The sequence below is a fragment of the Euwallacea similis genome, chromosome 16 (genome assembly GCF_039881205.1).
Source record: "Euwallacea similis isolate ESF13 chromosome 16, ESF131.1, whole genome shotgun sequence".
NCBI lineage: Eukaryota > Metazoa > Arthropoda > Insecta > Coleoptera > Curculionidae > Euwallacea > Euwallacea similis.
In genome coordinates this window covers 3,438,549-3,457,246 of record NC_089624.1, presented here as the reverse complement: position 1 = coordinate 3,457,246, position 18,698 = coordinate 3,438,549, and the positions used below count along the sequence as shown (strand labels likewise).

Genomic DNA, 18,698 nt, shown 5'->3' with positions numbered 1-18,698 from the left:
ATCTAATTCTGTTTAAGTCTAAAACTTAAATCATCTAAATTTTGTGATCTATTTTTGCAAACGAAACCCCTTAAGTGACCCCACAAAAAATTAAGGGGCGTAAAATCTAGAGATCGTGGGGGCCATTCTATTGCATCTCTTCTATCGATTCATCTTCTAGGGAAAATTTCTTCGAGATCTCTTATAGCCATAGCAAAATGTGGTGGTACACCATCTAGTTGGAAACAAATATTATTGGTTACTCCTTCCCCATTTTCTCCAGAAAAAATTGTGGCGATTGATGGAACTATTTTTTTTTGCAATAAGTGCAAGTGTGATGTATTGTTTAAGTTTCCCTCTATGAAAAATGGACAGATGAGCTGGTAGCTTATTATACCTATATATACATTGAGTTTTTGCAGATATTATGTATGCAGAGTCTGCATCCAATGAGGATTGTCTATAGACCAGTAACGACAATTATGTCGATGAATAGATCCGTTGCTTCATCCAAAAATAAAATTCTAGAAATGAACCTATTATTCTGAATTTTTTTTTTGCATCAATTCATAAAATTCCATCCTGCGATCAAAATCTTCTGGCAATAACTCTTGGCTAAAGGAAATTTTATATGGATGAATTTTTTTTCGTTTTAAAAGATTGCATACTTTTTGTTGCAGATATATCAAATTCATCGGCAAGTCTGCTGGTAGACTATATGAGGTGTTCGTCGATAGATAAAATAATGTCTAGTGCTTTATCGTCATCAGTTGTTTAGGTAGGGCCTTTCACATTTTGAAGCAGTTTTTACACTTCCAGGTTGTTGAATTTTTTAATTAATCCGACAAACTTCACTTTTATCAATAGGTCGGTCTGGATATTTCTCATTAAATATAAAACACACTTTTCGTAAATTCTTTTGCGATCTACATGCTCTAAAAAAAGTAAAATTCCAATTCTTTACTTCTCAGATAAACAATTTATTTTTTATTTTTTGATATTCTAACTGTGGTAAATGTCTAACAATTGAATTCAACTATTAATGAATTCTATGAAAAACAAAATATTTTGTACCTAAAAAATTGGTTACATTGAAGACGATTTGGAATTTCTACGTTTTATTATCATTTTTTCATTGGAAACTTTTAACCTTTTTAGGATATGGACTTTATTCCTTTTTTTAAGAAACTGTAGATCCAATTTTAGTTGTAATTATACCGTTGTATCCCTCACTAAAATTACTCTTCATTTGGTATACTACACTGAGTGCCTTTCCATTTGAAAATGAAAAGTTAGTAGAGGTACCTGTATAGTGGTGAAAATTTTGAAAATCAAAAATAATGCATTAAATGTATTTTTAAAAATAAAATTATACGTGTTTAAGTATTTTTTTTGGTGTTTATCATCGGGTTTATCAAAGTTCTAAATATGTTGTCATACTTTTTACCAGTGCTGTATATGAAAATTTCCTGTTTCCAGATTTTAAAATTTATTGATACTACTTTACGCCAGCGATTTCTCAACAAGGACATATTTGTATTCGATTATACCTATTCAACTATCAAGAATGATTTAAGTGGAGTAGAGTGAATCGTGACTGACTGATCATTATTGGTTTCAACGTGGAAGAAAAAAATCGAAATTTCAGTTCATCCGGTACCCTTTCATTACAGTAAAATCTCCCATGAATAACAGGCAGTTGCCTGAGTTACCAACAAATCCCAAATCAACCCATGTCGCATACCAATGCGACTACAAAAAAACCTTTTTAACCAACCCTTCTCGGAACAAACTTGAGGTTAATTATTCTTAGGACCATTGAAGGTAGCCTTACTGTAATGCCACTCCTTGAGCATAACTCGGTACCACTTCAAAGCCTACTAATTCCGAAAAAGAGACCAAGTAAAGGCAGAAAATGGCGGACAGACATGCCGTATCGCGAGAATAAGCTTAAACGGGGTAAAAATATGTTAATGCACCGGCCCCAAAACCAATAATTAAGATAATCGCCGAATAAAACTTTTGAAAATACCGGGCCTAAGCCATTACGCCATTAATCTTTAGATATTGTCAAAATTTACCTGGGAGCTCTTTTTTCGGAGGTCCAACTGATGCACAAACCGGGTTGGACCGAACCCTTTTTCTTCTTGTTAATGCAATGTTTAGTACAAGAGCAGGTGAAGTTCCTTGTACCGAATTAACTCGACGGGGAAATAACTGTATTTAGTCAAATTATGTATGAATATCGCTAATTTGACCCTCATTATTGATAAATTTTAAATTTATGTTTAATTTGGAAAACTTCGTCAAAGGGAATTTAACAGGAGCAAAAACTTTTGGGATAGGACTATATGAACAAAGCGATTCCCTTCAACCCCATTAGCTATTCTTACTTTGGACATTGCCGTGATTTGTTACATATAATTACAGCCAATTTGAAATTAAATTCCTTTTTTATTTGTTCAGTAATAATGAGGCAGTGTCTTGATCAAAACGTAAATCAAAATCAGTGCTGCTTTATTTCATTCTAAAAAAGATTTCCTGGAATATGTCTAAGTCTTACATACAAAAAGGCATACAAAACGTCTCAGTTTATCTTCATAGGTTCAACCGCTTAAGGCGAATCGATGTCAATCTAAACCATTTTCTTCATCGAACAGGTCTCTTCTTAATCTTTTACACACTAAAAGCTTTGGGCTTTTATTTTAGATACACCAATATGTAAATTAGCCAAATTATGTTTTTAAGAACGGACTTCGTATCAGAATATGCATCAAAATACTGAAAGGAGATCTTAAACCGTGGAATTTTCAGAGTTTTGGTTGGTTCGTAAAAAGTCAAAGACCATTGCCGATAACAAGTTTAGTAAAGGAGATATAAACGAGGTTTAGACAAACGTTATTTTAAGCATTTTTAAATCCACATAAGTGGGGAAGTAGTGCAGTGGTGGGTCTAGGGGTAAGTGTTGCAGGGCAAAATCCTGTAGATCTGAACCTGAGTACAGTGCTTAATATTCAGTACGTGATTGGTGTACAACAATATTTTCGAACCCAGCAATTTTTCAACATTATTTCTCCTGTTTCTTTTTTTTTCATCCTAATTATTGTTATTACCTCAAAATTGTATCCAGTACGCCATTCCTTTTATAAATTAACTACAACAATTTTCAAATTAGAGAGGACCTTTATAGCACTCACTTATTCACTAAGTCATTGGCACATTATAGCCTGTTAACATCTAGAAAATTTACAAATTAATATATCTACCATTTGATTTATTTTATTTTTACTAGGTCTTACTTGAAAATTATGTTCTGTAAGCCCGTGACTCTATTGGATTTAAATGTATTTTTTCAAATTACTAAGAAGTCTTACAGCGCTCATTATACAATATGTTATGCACGCATATAAATTTATCTGCATTTGTGAGACCCATAAATGTTAAAAAAATACTTTTTTAATTGGTATTTTTTTCGCCATGTCCCACAATTCAAAATTGTGTCAACAAGTTTTTGGGTATTTTGCTTCTCCGAGATCCCAAATTTTCGAAATTTAGTGTGATAAACGACAAGTCAGTGTCTGATATCTTACTAATGTGCGAAACTCGTAGTTACGGTTTTTCAAAATTTTTGTAAACGCGTGCTACTTGTTGAAACCGCAAATTTGCTGCCTCAGCAGCAATATTGCCTGCCATGTGCATAGCCTCGCCTTCGACTCGGTTGTGAACTTCAAAGGCAAAAAAGCGTACTACTTTTTGCCTTGTGAAAGAAATAACTACATCCTTTATTACCTTAATGTCTGCTCTAATATTGTTTTCTTTACGCCCCTGTTTTCATCGACTTCAAGAGTATATTGTTCACATAACAAAGAACTCATATAATGATTAATTTACAAGGCATTAGCATATAACTTTTTGAGATCTAGCATCCCGGCAATTTTCTAAGATTATATCTTTCATTTGTACTTTTTTCGGTCCTTAACTTTAAAATGCTTTCAGCACGCCTCTGTTGTTGCTGTGATTAATAACTGACAAAGCACTCAACACGCATACTCTAAAACCAGTGGCGTATCACTCCGTTTTAAGCTCCAGCAATTTTCGGTGTTACTTCAAGACATTCTATCTTACAGTCAGTGGCGGATCTAGACCTCGGGCACAGCAACGTATTAGTCGGTTATTTGCCCGTCACTGGGATAGTACCACTAATTAGAAGCCCGCTCTCAGCAATTAGTAGGTGGAAATAAATAAATCATTACCTGAAACTGTTTGAAAGGAAAAAGCAGACGGTTTCCTTTTCTAATGGTCCATTTACTCTGAAGAGCGGCAATTTGCCGTAGGTAGATAAAAATTTTAAATGAGGCGGCCACCAGTGGTTTTAATTAATTAAAAGTTATTCGGTGCGCCTTTACGCCTGAAAAACCATAAAAATGCTCTTTAATACCATACCGGACATGTCCGGCATTCTAGTCTGGAATTCTACTTCTTTGTAAGTAGAAGTGCCGAGAAAACTGGGACGTACTGAGATGCCTTATTTCTACCTTGATAAAAACTTCGGCATTTGTTAAAGACGAAGAAGCTATTTGTATATTGTAAACCCACACCAAAAACTCCCCGCTTCATTAAGATGGCCGTCCATAATCCTCGTTCTTAGCAGATAAGATCAAGCGGCATGTGAAGCCATTCAAATCAGATTAGAAATAGATAGTGATGCCATTTCTTTGACTTACTGAACCGTAACGTGAAAACGGATTTTAAAAATTCGACAGCAGTCAAGAGCCTCTGCCCTTCTCCTTCTCCTGCTCCTGTTTATACAGTTTGTTAAATTGTAGTAGTCAACTCGATATTTTACATCAAGAAAATCTTTGAAGATATTATCAAACTTAAAGTGCGTAAAATTGGTAAATTAACGGCTGCAGGAACTTTCAAAAACCTGAAGTCAAATTACTGGTTCTGGCCTCAATGAGCAGTGTCAAGATGTGCATTAGACATGCAAGAAATGTTGCAGTGGGGACTACAGAAAGTCTTAGCCGAGAGCTAAGATCATTACAAATGCTTTGGAAAGCGTCATAATATATGTTGATAAATTATTCTTTAAAAAAATTGATAGTTTGAAGACTTTCATAGGAAAATCTAACAAAAAGCACTGAAACAAGTTCATGGTCAAACCGGCCTCGCACATGGACATGTGAACCTCTGACGATTCCTTTCACCCTAGATCCTCGTTATTATACCCATATTTATCGATGCAAATTGAGTCTTTTACATATAGATCAATAATTTTAAGTCCGGTTTTTCGCCCTCTTTTGACAGATAAATTGCGCTTGTCCCGGTTTCTTGGGTACCTTAATTCATAAGTAAAACACTAGAGGCCGGGCATATTTTGAAAATAACAGATACAGCTAATGAGGGGCATTTTTCGAACAAAAACGCTAAGAGTGCGCACTGAGTTGTGAGAAAGAGTTTTAAGGAGATTCTACGAATCCTGTAGTGTTCTGCTTTAGCATATGTGTGAAATTCAGAATGGAAGTCTATTCTGATATTTTAAGTATTGGGTCATTCGGAAAAGAAAATTTGTACAGTCTAATATATTCGCAACGTTTAGTTTAAGTAGTCGCTTTTTTAAACACTTAAGTTCAGGATAAATGAAGCAATGTAAGTAAGTTTTACAAATTAATTTTCAAATTACTAAGCTTTTTACATTTGAAACTACAGTTTTACTTTTGCACCGCTGTGACTGTCCATTCTATAAATTAAAGTTTTCTTGTATGGCTCGTAAGCTGCGCCACCCCCTGCATTTATATTATTTCTCTCACCATTTTTTAGTTATTTGGAAAATTATCGTAGAGAACGCAATTGAAATTTTTTGAATAATTGATTTATTTTACGTCGCAGAGTAGACACTACTTACGTATTAACAACTTTAGAGTTTTTAAGAATATTGGTAAAAATGATGTGTTGTATCAGATAGAATATTTGGTAGGTTACTGTGGAGTTCAAAATTTCGACGATCAGTGACGTACTAGAAATAAAGTTAACAATGAAATGGGCATGTTGAGTGAATAAATGCCCTCCTATAAATCTCAAAATCAAGTATAAAAGTCTGCTCACATATACGGCGAAAAATAACTCATAGTTCAACAAATGCCTAAAAAACTGTAGGTTCGCTTAAGAAAATATTAAACACTATTCAAAGCTTCAATACCATGTATCTTACAAAAAAAGCTCATTTTCGGTTATGTAGGTATTTATATACAGAGTGTTTTTAAAAAAGGGTTCAGAAATGAACGGTGTGATTCCTTGACGCATTCGAAGAAAAAAAGTTCCTATTAACATGAAGTCTACAAACGCACCGTTTTCGAGATACATGGTGTCAAAAAAAAAAATATCAAAAAAAGAAACACGATCACAGTTTTAACTTTTTTCCTTACTTAAAGAAGGTTTTCTATATGTCCATCTGCCATTTGTACACAGAATTCACATCTTCGCCGAAAAGAAGCTCTTATTCTTTCGAACAACTTTGGATTTCGTCTAATTGTTTGGCACTCATTTTCTACTCGCTCTTGTAGTTCATTCACATGATTAATTGGCCTTGAATAAACCACTTGTTTTAAATATTTCCAAAGGCAAAAGTCAAGTGGGTTTAGATCAGGGAATTAGATTAGATAGATAGCATTTTTTTTCTTTTCCTTTGAAACCCTGTATCTCGAAAACGGTGCATTTGCGGGCGCATGTCAACAGGGACTTTTTGTCTTAGAATAGGCCAAGAAATCGCATCCTTCGTTCTTGAACCCTTTTTTTTAACACTCTGTATAGGGTGTCTGTTACAAAATTTTCTTGTCGAGACAATAACTCTGCAGTTACGAAAAAAAATGGAACTTCCTAGGAATGCTATCATTTTATCGCTGCAACCTAGAAAACAGAACCGGTCTGCAGGACATTTTTATAGGTTTTCATTTGTAATGAACAATTAAAATTATACCTCTCTCTTTCATGGTTCCATGTACTCGATTAATTATAATAATTTATCTACGATGGTGTAAGAAATTCATGTCATTAGCCCTATTAGCAAACTCGCAAACTAATGACAAGATGAGACACTTACAAGTAAAAAAGGAGCGGAAGTCTTAATATCATTTTGTGCGGTCGTAATTACGTAAAACCTTGTTTGTATCTCAGGCTTCACCCGAGTCTAAGATTATACGTAAAGCTTAAAAAAGTAATTGCAGCACCTGTTTCATACAGTAATTATTTTAATCGACACTATTTAGCAAATTTCATTACGATCACTACTGGGTTTTATAGGTGAGCCGGTTGTTTTTTACCTTCTCCCGATATCCTATATATTATGCCCGGTTTGACGAGGAAAATATGCCTTTAACGGCGTTATTCAGACCCGTTTCCCTTGAAAAGTAATAATATTGTCCCAGCAAATTCCGCCGATAGTTTTTTCTAGGGGACTGAGCGTGCTTGACAGCATAGCTATGTGGAAAACAATGGGATGGTACTATCGGTGAAACCATGTTAAACAGAAATTTAATGATCGCATTATAATTCAACACTATCATTGTATCAACAGTAGTAACGGTTTTATTAGCCTGGAACTTGGTACGGTCTGTGTTGAATTAATCCCATTGAATGGTAAAATAGTTAACCGACGAAAATTTGAAACATATTCCTTCTAGTAGAACCAGGAAGGAAGGCCCAATTCTGCACGGACAAATATTGGGGGATGGAAAGGAGGACAAGAGAAGAAAAAGGAAGTTGTTGGAGAATTGTGATGCTCCACACTACGAGAGTTTACCGTCATTTCTCAAGAAAATTGAGTATTTTTCGCTATTCTGGAGCGCATTTATCGAATAGCACTAACGTGATCCTAACAGTACATCTACAAGGAAAGTTAACGCTTTATCTGCGAACATTTCCCATCTCAGCGAATTTGTCGAGCTGGCCGTCCATGGAACATTAAATGAAGTATATTGGCTCACATTAGCCGGCATTAAGATAACCTAATAGGCTTTAAGAATCCTCGACATACATTATGGTAAGTAAATTTCGAGATAGTGGCTATTTTAGTTCTTTTTGTGGATTTTGTGTTGGTGTCTACCGGCCCCAGATGGGAGTTTCTATACACTTATGATTTTGTTAGTGAGCGCCACTGAGCTGCATCTATAGCCCAACAAGACAAATAAGCGAATGTGTTTACTGCACCTTTTTTACGGGTAAAATGAAAAATTTCAGAGGAATTAAAACCCGACTTCAGATTATAAAATGCCAAAGCTCCCCAGTGCTCAGTGGGACTGGTAATGTTGGTTATATTTTTCCATCAGTGTCGTATCGTAGTCGCAGGGGGTCGAACCTTGGCCGAGGTAAATTTTTATTGTTGCACAGAGGCGGAGTGGCCTTCCATGTTGTATTTTGAAGCGAGCAACCAGCACACCGACTCAAATCATTCAATCATCGGCCTCATCAGTGACTTTGCTTATGCAGGTGCGTTGACAAAGGCGGCTACAACAAGCACTCCAATGCAGTGCTGTTCGAAACTTTAAAAATCACACCTTTAGAAAAATAAATAAGTCATCACCAGCTCACGTTTTAATTTGGTCCTTATAGAAGATCGGTAATTAAGGCCTGACTTTGTAAAATTCTGACTCGATGGAATTTCGATTATTGCACTAGAGATGGGCGAGCCTACCGTCGACTCGAGCGTTAAATCACTGCTCTAAGACGGTATTCCGAACATGCGATCGATGAATCGGAACATCCCTAGAGTGACAAGCTATTTTTCGATAAAATAAGAACAAGACTGTTTTCTCGTCAGTTACTTATTAATTGTTGGAGACCGTTCTAAACTGCCCTATCAATTGAATTTTCAGGAGCAATTTCTTCTAATAATGCGGCCGAGACGAAAGGATTCGTTACGCAATCGCGTATTCAAAGATTGGGATTGCGAAGGCCGTGGATAATACATGTTCCTTGTTTTGCTTTTACTTTTCGTAGCTCAGTGAGAAATAGGGCTTCAACATATCAATTGGAAGCACACAAACTACAGGAGAAGTCTCAATCATTGATGACTTTCTCATACTGTCTGCGACTAATCTAGTGCACACTATCCAAACAGAGCGCGATAGCTACATTTTGCGCTTCTTATCGAGAGTTTTCTGAAACTTCTAAAATTGACCTAATTCACTTCCATCAAATGGCTTCTGATACATCCGTAAATGCTATACTGCACTTTTCAATCATCTAAATTGTGGGCCTTACATGGTGCCAACATTTGGAATAATTATCGGACCATCTTTGGACAAATCTCTAATTGATCATGTGACCTTCCCAAAAATACAGTTTTTTCGTGTCGAGCTCCTCTTGAAAGCCATCGGTCCTTGCATGTTGGACTGTCAACGCAGCTAATCGGATTTGCGTCCTCAAATATCTGCTTATTTGTGAAATTAGTCCTAAATGTTAAATAGCTTCAATTTAAGCTTGACCTGACCTGAAAAAAATCAGTAGTAACTGGATTTGAAATATTAATTTTTTAATCTTTTGATCGCTGTTTGACTCTAGTAACAGTGAGGTGAGGAAGAGAGAAGCTCGCACTCTTCCCAGAACTAAAGCTAGCAGAATCAGCAAAAATTCATGGATCCAGTCCACGCGCAAGAAAGTACGATCGTATGAGAAACAGAGGAAATAGGTCAAATTTCGAAAACCCAAGACCGGTTCCAGAAGAGAGTGTTTCAGATGTTCAAACTCAAGATGAAGTCGTTCCTTCGCATATATCTGTCCTGAAACCGAAGATAGATAAATGTGCACTCTCCAGAGGGGTATTTTATCTTGATTTTCTCCAATTTTCCCCGAAAAGCGTAATATAGGCGTTATGCAAGGCTCGATCCCCACATGTAAGTGTGTATGTAATTCATAATTTACAAATTGTTATCGAAAATCTAGACATAAATATAAATATTTCCTTATCCTTAAAGCAGATCTGACATGCCAGACTTATGGCAACACATTTTCGGAACACGCCCCTGCAATATAGCATTTTTGGTGTTATTACCTACAGTATAAGACATCTCCGACATTTATTTAAAGAATTTATTGGTTGGAAATTGTTTTCTGGTGTAATGACAGGGCAAAGAGATATTGGGTTTTAACTCAGAAGGATATAAAAGTATTAGAATGTCTTAAAGTGTTGCTTTGAACATTGCCAGCTAGAAATAATATTCTAGGTAACTGTTCTCAAGTACAAACTGATACGCTTACATAAATCAGCAGTATACAATTTAGAAACACTTTCAAGCGGGTATTAAAACCCATGCAAAGCGAAAGATAGACGATGCAGTAAAAGTAATAAATATGAACAAAAGCTATGCAGTCTTTAATGGCTCGCAGTGTATAAATAATGGTTAATTGATTGAGTTTATCTCTTTAATTGCTCCGATAACTGTCGCAAATGTGTCAATTGCACTTAACCGCTCTGATTTATCGTACATATTCGTTTAACGCCATTACTTCCTAGATAAAATTATACCTAGTTAAATTTTTGCATTTGTCCGCTCAGTGTAAGGTCTACAGTTTCGTATGGCAATCGTGATTTTTACTAGGTACTGATACTTTTACTGATAGGAAAGCGAACCACCCTCGATATTTTGGTCCTTATAGAAAATATGTAAATGTGCAAAAGCACATTTACATTTTTTTTCGTCGATTTTGTTTTCTAGGGGAACATTCTTTAAGTCAGTTTTGTATTAAATTGCATTCATCCTCTAACACGGGCACAAACAACTACTAAAATCTTAAACGGGAAGGGGATTGAAATATACCTCATTTAAAAGGCCTTTCAATTACCTTTCCCAATGTATCTGTTTTTTTTCCATTAAAAGGTTTTCCAAAAATCATGCTCAGATCATAAATAAGCTTAGGTATCAATTATATTGTAGAAAAATTGTTTATTAATGTTTTAAGAGTTCAAAATGCCGTCCATTATTTTTAAATAGTAAAAAGTTTGTTGTCAAAATTCACTCTGTTGAGGTTCCTTCGATGAACGAAACCACGAAAACAACAATTTGGTTTACGAAAGTGGACTGTATTAATTTTCACTTATTTAAATAATGACAAAGTATTGGTCTAAGTATGAAAAGGGAGTTTGCTTAGCTGGAAAGATTACGAACTATGTTTACGATCACATGTCTAGAGCGAGCACTCGTCAAAGAGAGCAAATCTACTATGCTCATCCCTTAAGTACTAAACCTGAGGAGCTCCAACCAGGGACGCACCGCTACCAGGAGCCGTTACGGGCTATGGTCGCGCCTGATGTCATAACTCGCCACCATCGGATGAATACCGATACAAGTCGCTTTTATTGAAATGTTGCAGATCTGCCGAATTGCAGATCGCGGCAATGGTCCAATTTAGAAAGCTTCTTTTGACGAACAGCGCATTTCCCAGCCATAAAGAGCTATTCGATATGACCTGATGGGTACAGTTGTCTGGCACACAGATGGAATCCTTTAAATAAGTATCGACATACATGGACGAAACTTAAGGAATGAAAGTACAAAATAAGTTAGCTAAGCAAACCACACCAAAAACAATAACCTAAAGTCCTTAACACTTTCTAACGTTTACCAACACTTCTATTTGAATATCTTTAGACGCAGCTGTATTTCTTTTCTTCAATCCTTCCAAATCTTAAACCAAAGTTTTATGAACAACAGATTTAAGATACTCCTAGAGAAGAATCCAGAGGTGTTAAATCGGACAATCGCGGTGGCCACTCAATTGGTCCTCTTTGACCAATCCATTTGTCAGGTAACCTATCGTGTAACTACTGTCTAACATAAGGAAAAATAATGTGGTGGAGGTTTATCTTCTTGTAAAAGGTTATTACCAGCCCTTAACTCGCAAAATAAAATTTACAATAAGAAATAATAATTTAATAAAAAACTCAAGAATTTCATCATCCTTTTTTAATCGAACGGTTTTATTCGTATTGTTTTTTTCTACAAGTAGAATATTTGAATAAATACATTTACATATACGAATAGGCAAATAAAAACGTAAATAATCAACTATTGTTTATAAAACCTAGCCTTGAGATTTGGAATAATTGAAAAGAAGAATTACAGCTGCTTGTAGGGAAATTCAAATAGAAGTTTTTATAAATGTTAGAGTGAATTTTGAAAATAGATTTTATTACTGTTTAGAAAATAATGGACAGCATTTTGAACTTTTAAAACATTAATAAACCAGTTTTCTACAATACAATTGTTACTTAATCTTGTTTATGGTTTGGGCACGATTTTTCGAAAACTTCTCAATGAAAAAAAACAGCTACATTTGGAAAAGTAATTAAATGATCTTTCAAATGAGGTATAACTCAACTCTCCTTCTAATTTAAAATTTGAATGATTGTTTCCACCCCCGCTAGAGAGTGCACGCAATTTAATAGAAAACCGACTTAAAGAATGTCCACATTGAAAATAAAATCGACGTATTTTTGCATATTTACATATTTTCTGTAAGGACCAAAATATCGATGGTGGTTGGATTTCAAATCGACACGTTGTAAGAGTTCCAATGAGAACAATTATCAACCAAAGATTGTACAGCAGAGGAAGCTCAGATTCACAAAAATAAATGTATAAAGTCACACACTATCCTCTTTAATCCAAATTTGGTAAAAGAATTCCGTAAGTAATAAGGAAACAAGTCACAGCAAACCTGCCGACATCGACTACACTCAATTATCAAATGAAAAAGCAGCGAGACAATAATCTAATATAAATTAATTATCCAGCTTATCAGTGTAAGTCTCATTGACTGCTATTAAGCATATTTCGCTGATATCGTTAATGGCATTAACCTTTTGCTCATGTGTCCGTTAATTACCATCTTTTCATTGATATGTCGTCTGGTAGATATTTCATTAAAACCCGATCAAATATAACGCTAAAGATCTAATAGTTGGCATTGATTTGTTGAGACTAAGGATTACTGTGCTCTACTTCATTCCAAATTTACACTATTCAAATTGAGTCACTGGAATACTAAATATGGAAACATTTCGTTAAAACATATCAATACAGAAGTTTATAGATGAGGAATTGGTTCCTTCTTTGTCAATAAGAAATCGTTTAAAATATAATGGTTTTTCTCGAAGAACCTCTAGAAATTCCATTTGCGCCGGAGGGGAAACATCCGGGTGTAATCCTAAGAGACTCTTACCTCTTTACTAGCAAATTTATTTTATAAGATTTGAGTTAATCACGTTTTGGTTTTCTTAAGGTTTTATTGTATGATAAAAAAGCCTTATCAGACGTTACTATTTTTGCGTAAAATTCAGAGCCGGTACAGGGTCGTTAAAATTTATAGAGGAACTATGATATGTCTACACGGCACATTTTAATGTTGTTATTAAACGACAAAAAATTTAATTAAATTAGCCTCAAGCGTTTTATACAAGGTAATAAAAAAACGACTTTTCTTATAGTATTATATACAAATCCACCCATCCATAGAACCGTACTTGCATAAGGTCTCACTCCGCAGGTTGATAGAATTCCTCAGAATATTGAATCTCCTCTATGACCTATAATTACTGATATTGAAGATGATTGATGTTGAGATGAAGAGGCTGATAAACTCATTTTCTTACATTTATCGATGGGAAAACCGGAAAAACTAATTTAATTTCTCTATTTTTTCTCCAGGAACAAATTATTTGTCCATACTCAATTTACTATAATTAAATATATTATCAAGGTACTTAGTTATTACAAATAGAACGCCTACGACCTATAATTATCACAAAACCTAAAGATTCGGATTCCGGATCCGGATCTGAACAGTGGACAATTTCTTCCCATCCGGACTGATTAAAATTAATCGTAATTAGCAAGTGATTTCTCAAGAGAAAGAGGATAACAGAATTCTCAACAATATTCAACTTAAAAAAAATCAAAGAGAGATGAAGTGGAATTTAACATTAATAATTCCTGATGCTTCTGGTGACACAGGAGACGTCTATTTTTCCCTTTCGGAAAGTGGCCGATAATCTAAAAGACCCAAAAGACGGCAGCGATAAAATATTAACTTTTGGTTTTTTGATAATACTCATCATTGGAAAAACCTGAATTAAGCTTTCTAATTTGAATTAAATGAGGTGAAAAAAAAAACAAAAATAAGAAATATCTCTCCAACTCCGAGGGAATTCCCTTTTCTTCAGGATCAGGGGTTGTTTGTCCCTACTCAATTTGCAATAAATAAATGTGTTCACACGACATTTTGAATTCGTTTAACTTGAAGAACAAGACTCGGCCTTGTCGACAATTTTTCTGTTTGTTCGTACAAGTCCATAGGCGTCGTAAAATTGTACTCGCCCTGAGAAGTTGAGTTTCCAACGTTCCCATTGAACTAAAACATGCGGACCCAGAAAAATTTTTCCGTACCCTTAAGACATCACTAGAAAGTTGTTTACTCTAATTTTTTTGACTATTTATTATTCAGTGGGTAAAAACCTTTAATTGTGTGCCCGGCGTTCGGCTAAGTAAACGTGATTATGCGAAATTCATGTCTTCGGTACTCGGCTTGAGAGAAGCCGGTGCGGATTTTTCAAACTTAAATCAAAAAGGCATAAAATAACACAAACCGTATACATAAATAAGTAATAACACATTTATAATAAGCTAAATACCAGCATGTTGTAAAACAATTTGTAAAAATGCGACCACTTAAATTAAGCATGGTCCCTCAGCAGGAGGCGTCCATCGCAATATGGCTTCCAAAGCTTTGTTTCAACTTTATTAATGCCAACGAAAATTAATTTACCGCGATCGATAATACATTGCTTTGTCCTGATGATGAATTCACATTGAAGTCAGATAAATTAAGCTACAGCACCTGTGGCTGTACAAGGATTATTATTAGAAATAATCCAATAGGAGCTCTTAGAGTTGAGATGACGGTAGTTACATGAAGCAAAGTAGTAAAAGAAACATGTTAACAAGGATTGCATGGGTCATAGAAGCTCGAGAGCGGATATTTAAGGGCCTTAGGCATCGTATATGTAAGTTTTCTTCACTTACGTGCACAATAATTTACACAGATACTCTAAATTCTGTGTTATTATATAACGTTGTTTTGCTTTTATTCGCAGAAATAGCTTTTATGTAGATTCGAGCATCGCTCAACCATATATTAAAGGTATCCTACCTTAGTTTTTGCAGTTCGGTGTCCTTCTCCTCCGACCACAATGGCGTACACCTCCACTTCATAAGTAGCCACCCCGGCCTCTCGATCCAACCCTGTCGCGGTGGACAAAACCCCCGATTTTGTATCGATATCGAACAACCTGTCCACTTGCACCCCATTCCCGGTCACATTAGTAATATAATACTCAATTTCGTTCCCGAAATTCCTTGCGGACACTGTCAAAACCGACGTCCCCGGAGGTTCGTTTTCGGACACACTTCCGGAAAACTTCTGCGATACGAAACTTGGACTGGGCCCGTTCCTACTCCCATTGGATATAATAGTAATATAGGCATCCGCAGACCTTCTATCAGCTTGGACAGCCTCATCGGTAGCTTTGACTGTGAGTTTATACGTAGGTTCAGGATTACTCAAAGGTTTTCTGAGCCTCAAAGCTCCGGAGCTCTGATCCAACATGAATAACTCACTAGGATCGTTTATAAGCTCATAAGTAAGCAAACCATTTGTAGCTGAGTCGATATCTCGAGCCAACACCTGCATCACAGTGATGCCTTGTCTGTAGAATTTCTCGTTCTGCTGAGGCAAAATTGCGGCGTTCATAGAGACGAAGACGGGCATGTTGTCGTTGATGTCTTCGACGATCACGGTTACCAGTTTGTCAGCACTCAGTCTGCTGGAATGAGGTTCTGCCATGTCAGTGGCAGTTACAGTAAGGCGGAATGTGTCTATTGTTTCTCTGTCAATAGGGCGGAGGGTGTGGATTACCCCTGTGATGGGGTTAATACCGAAGTAGCGGTGGGAATTGTCGGGTTCTTGGTAGGTGATCGAATATGACACCTAGGGAGATAAATTAATAAGCTAAGTAAATGAGAAGCAGAAATGCGGTTATATTGAAAATAAACATCGTATTTTCTGACTCTCTAGGAAATAACGTTTTAGCCAAAAATTGTTCTCTTAAAACTTAGGATTTTAAGTCAATGTTCTAGAAATCAGGGAAACAATTTTAAATTATTGGATAAGCAGGTGCCTAAAAAAAGAAATGGAAATACTTTTGGAGAACTGACATTACCTTGTTTCATTGGAAAAATCAGAAATGTTTGCAATTCCTATCATGTATTTAGAATTTATTTTTCCGCTATAAAATTTTAAAACAACCTTTGCGCCTAACTCCTTAGTCACATCTTCACTGACTTTTCTGACATCACTAACAAAATACTTACATTCCCATTTAATCCAGAATCAGGATCACTAGCCACCACAGTCACAATAGGAGTATGCACTGTTATCCCTTCTTTGACCTGCCTTACAACTGCTGTACTTGGAAAGTTCGGAGGATTATCATTGGCATCTTCCACTGCAATGGAAAACAAGATATTCGTTGCCAGTCTAGGACTCCCATTATCCGAAGCAGTTATATTCAATTGATAACTGGTCAGTTCTTCGTAATCCAGAGGTTTGTGCAGATACAAAAGTCCTGTACTGGAATCTATGTGGAAAGTGTCTTTGCGATTCCCAGCAGTAATGGAATATCCAACTTCACTATTCACTCCCAAATCATTATCTATAGCCTTAAATTGCAACAATTCTGTGTTGATTGGGGTAGTTTCGCGTATCGATATCTTGGATTCGCTTTGAGTAAATTCTGGAGAATTGTCATTTTCATCCAGAACTTCGATCTGTACGGTGGTTGTTGCGGTAAGTTGCTGAGTTAATCCAGCATCATGAGCCTGGACTGTTAAGGTGTACTTGAATGTCGTTTCTCGATCCAGAGGTCTCGTCAGAATTATTTGACCTTAAAACAAGGAATATTGGCTTTAGACAATATCAAACAATAATAAAAAAAAACTCACCAGTGGTTTCCTCGATATCGAATTTCCTCTCTTCATTACCCCCTACAATGGAGTAGTATACATCCCCATTCAAACCCTCGTCCACATCCTGAGTATAAAGTCTTAAAATATGTGTACCAACAGAGCTTCCTTCAGATACTTGTACTTTATACGGGGTGCGCAAAAACTTCGGGGGATTATCATTTTCATCAGTAATGTAAACTTGCACTTTGACTCTATCCTTCAGTCTGGGAGATCCATTATCAGTCACTGTGGCTTCAAGGGTAATAAAGTTGTGACCGAAAATGCGCATTAGATCTTCTCTATCGAATGCGTGTAGAGTTCGAATGAAACCATTTTTAGGATCAATGGTGAAGTCAGTTTGGAGAGGGGAGAGGGAGAATATTAGCTCAGCATTACGCCCTAGGGAAGGAAGAAAAGAGTGTGAACACATAACATTCGTAAACCACAGATTTTTCGTAGTGTTTACCTGTATGTTCATTATGTGGCAGCATACATTAAACATACAGGCAATTTTAAAGAACAGGTACATTAAAATAGGAAATATTTGATAATTATTGATGAAATTTACCAATATCTCTGTCCGTGGCAGCTAGCTTTCCAACAAACGAATCAGGAGGCCTATTTTCTGGTACTTGAAAAGTGAACGTGTTGTTTGTGAATTGAGGGGCATTATCGTTTTCATCTATGACATGTATCACAACTGGAACCACCGAAAATCTCGAAGGATTCCCCATATCTTTTGCCATAATCGTAAGGGAATAATAGTCTTTATCTTCCCGATCTAACAGTTTTTGGAGGTAAAGAAATCCATCTGGGAAAACCTGCAAGAGGGAACAAATTGCAATAAAATCTCCAATAAAAGGAATGCCTACTTGAAGAACTTCGCAAATAAACAAATCATCATATGAACCAATCCACACTTACCCCAAACTTTTCTTCAACATTCCCTTCAGTGATCTCATATGTGATCCTGCCATTCAAGTCCAAATCTGCGTCTGAAGCAACTAAAGCGAAAAATCTTTCATTCACAGGAGTACTCTCTAAAAGCGAGGTTTCGTATGACGTATGATCAAACACTGGTGTATGATCATTAACATCTGCTATTGTAATATCTAGAGTAAGCTTTGAAGACAACGCTGGAGAACCGCTATCAGTGGCAGTAATTTCTATATGATTCACACTGTTTGGTTCCGCCCTGATCGGCTTATTTAAGTATATGACCCCAGTAGCTTCAGATATTCTGAATTGATCATCAGGATTGTAACTTAGAGCATAAGTGATTCTGCTATTTATTCCTGAATCTAAATCCCTAGCTCTGGCCAAATACACTTCATGGCCTACAGCAGTGTTCTCATCTAGTTTGATTTCATCTTTGTATTTCGAAAAAGTCGGCTTGTTGTCGTTTAGGTCCTGCACCAAAATGGTCACAGTAGTCTTGCCGAAACTTAACCTGGATCTAGCTATCACCGAAAGTGTGTAACTGACACTCTGTTCTCTGTCTATGATTTTAGCGGTAGAGATTTTGCCTGTGTCTTCATTGATAATGAAGTTTTTATGGGGGTCTCCAAACACGATGAAATACGAGGCGTCATGATTGCCCACATTTACTATACCTATATCTCTTCTTTTAAAAGGAGAATCTCCTGAAAGAATCGAAGTTTT

At 36.0% G+C, this 18,698-nt stretch overlaps 1 protein-coding gene and 1 long non-coding RNA gene across 4 annotated transcripts in view; one reads left to right on the top strand and one right to left on the bottom strand.

The window, feature by feature from the left end:
* ft (cadherin-related tumor suppressor fat) overlaps nucleotides 1-18,698 on the bottom strand; it is a 105,654-nt gene that overhangs the window by 82,509 nt on the left and 4,447 nt on the right. For all 3 annotated transcript variants that reach the window (XM_066398061.1, XM_066398064.1, XM_066398065.1), the window contains exons 4-8: nucleotides 17,961-18,679; nucleotides 17,605-17,857; nucleotides 17,034-17,435; nucleotides 16,404-16,975; nucleotides 15,184-16,020 (exon numbers count right to left, since the gene is read on the bottom strand). In XM_066398061.1, the coding sequence (XP_066254158.1) occupies nucleotides 15,184-16,020; nucleotides 16,404-16,975; nucleotides 17,034-17,435; nucleotides 17,605-17,857; nucleotides 17,961-18,679 (2,783 nt within the window). The remainder of the gene's footprint in view (nucleotides 1-15,183; nucleotides 16,021-16,403; nucleotides 16,976-17,033; nucleotides 17,436-17,604; nucleotides 17,858-17,960; nucleotides 18,680-18,698) is intronic.
* LOC136414210 (uncharacterized) lies at nucleotides 7,080-8,559 on the top strand. The gene is made up of 2 exons (XR_010752532.1): nucleotides 7,080-8,342; nucleotides 8,398-8,559. It is a non-coding gene; the product is annotated as an uncharacterized lncRNA (long non-coding RNA).